General features: G+C 42.1%; 1 protein-coding gene across 1 annotated transcript; it reads right to left on the reverse strand.

Moving 5' to 3' along the window:
- Positions 1-339: 339 nt before the first annotated feature.
- On the reverse strand, positions 340-507 carry K441DRAFT_583984 (uncharacterized protein; the record flags this gene model as incomplete). The annotated part of the gene is made up of 1 exon (XM_067644525.1): positions 340-507. A coding segment is annotated over one exon (168 nt), but the record flags the coding sequence as incomplete, so codon positions are not given.
- Positions 508-1,441: the final 934 nt, after the last annotated feature.

The raw sequence follows: 1,441 nt of genomic DNA on the forward strand, positions 1-1,441 counted from the left end.
CCTAACCACCTATAAATATAGTTGATTAATTGGTTGCGCATAGCCCACAAGTTATTGGACGAATTTAACAGTGTAAGGGATAGTATAAATCTAGTCCTATATAACCTTCTACTCTAAAGAAATAGTAGGATAAACTAGGTATTTTATCTTAGGGCCTTAACCTAGGTCCTATATACCTTATCTCCTATACCTAATAACAGGGTGGTTGTCAATAAGTCAATAACGCTTCAATTAATATTGATATTGATTGGTTAATATCAATCAATATTGATAATCTTGTTAATAATTAAATAATAGCTAAGCTACTCCAAGCTTATTATTTGTAATACCACTCCGTTTCTAATGTTTTGAACACTCTACTCTCTTAATATTTTCAGCTCCTAGTTGTGCCCTTTCCCATAAGATTGTACCACGAGCTCCTAAAAAGACTCTCTCTGGCTTATCGCTTATTGCTAGAATTAATAGAATATTAATTGCCATATATAATAATCTTGGCCAACGTTTTCTTTATTAATCTTAATATTACTATTTAAGAGCAGATACATCGGGAAAATATTCGCAGGATGAGATTCAAGTAGACTTTGTTAAGCGCGTTTCGCGTAATTGACATGCAATTTGACCAACTTGACACGCAATTAACCAACTTAACATATTTAAAAGTTAAATAACACGCAGTTAACCTACTTAACAACTTTAAAAGCTAACTATATATTCCTTGACATGCAATTAAGGTAAAGTTATATACCAATTACGCAAATAAATTTTTACTATTTTCTTAGCCTATAGTATACTAGCATATAACATATTTAACTATTACACGAAGCTCTGCACGAAGCTCTACACGAGGCTCTGCACGAAGCTCTGCACGAAGCTCTACGTACAGAGGCTCTGCACGAGGCTCTGCGCGAAGCTCTGCATACGGAGGCTCTACACGAAGCTCTACACGAAGCTCTACACGAAGCTCTACACGAAGCTCTACACGAAGCTCTACGTACAGAGGCTCTGCACGAGGCTCTGCGCGAAGCTCTGCGTACGGAGGCTCTACACGAAGCTCTGCATCGGGTCCCCGCTATATTCCCGATAGCCTCTACACGTGTCTCTGCCTATGTAGCCGCCTTATTTTTTACCCTTCCTTCCTTCCTTACATCCACCCTACCTAGGGAGGCACTAGAACGGCAGCCAGCAGAGGACCGTTGCTAGAACTAGATGACTATCGCTAGAACCAGACGACCGTTACTAGAACCAGACGACCGTTACCGGAACTAGACGACCGTCGCCAGAACCAGACGACCGTTACCAGAACCAGACGACCATTGACAGAGCCAGACGACCGTCGCCAGAGCCAGACGACCGTCGCTAGAACTAGACGACCGTCGCTAGAACTAGACGACCGTCGCCAGAACCAGACGACCGTTACCAGAACCAGACGACCGCCGCCGTC

Source organism: Cenococcum geophilum (genome assembly GCF_001692895.1).
Source record: "Cenococcum geophilum 1.58 unplaced genomic scaffold K441scaffold_56, whole genome shotgun sequence".
In the NCBI taxonomy this organism is placed as follows: Eukaryota; Fungi; Ascomycota; class Dothideomycetes; order Gloniales; family Gloniaceae; genus Cenococcum; species Cenococcum geophilum.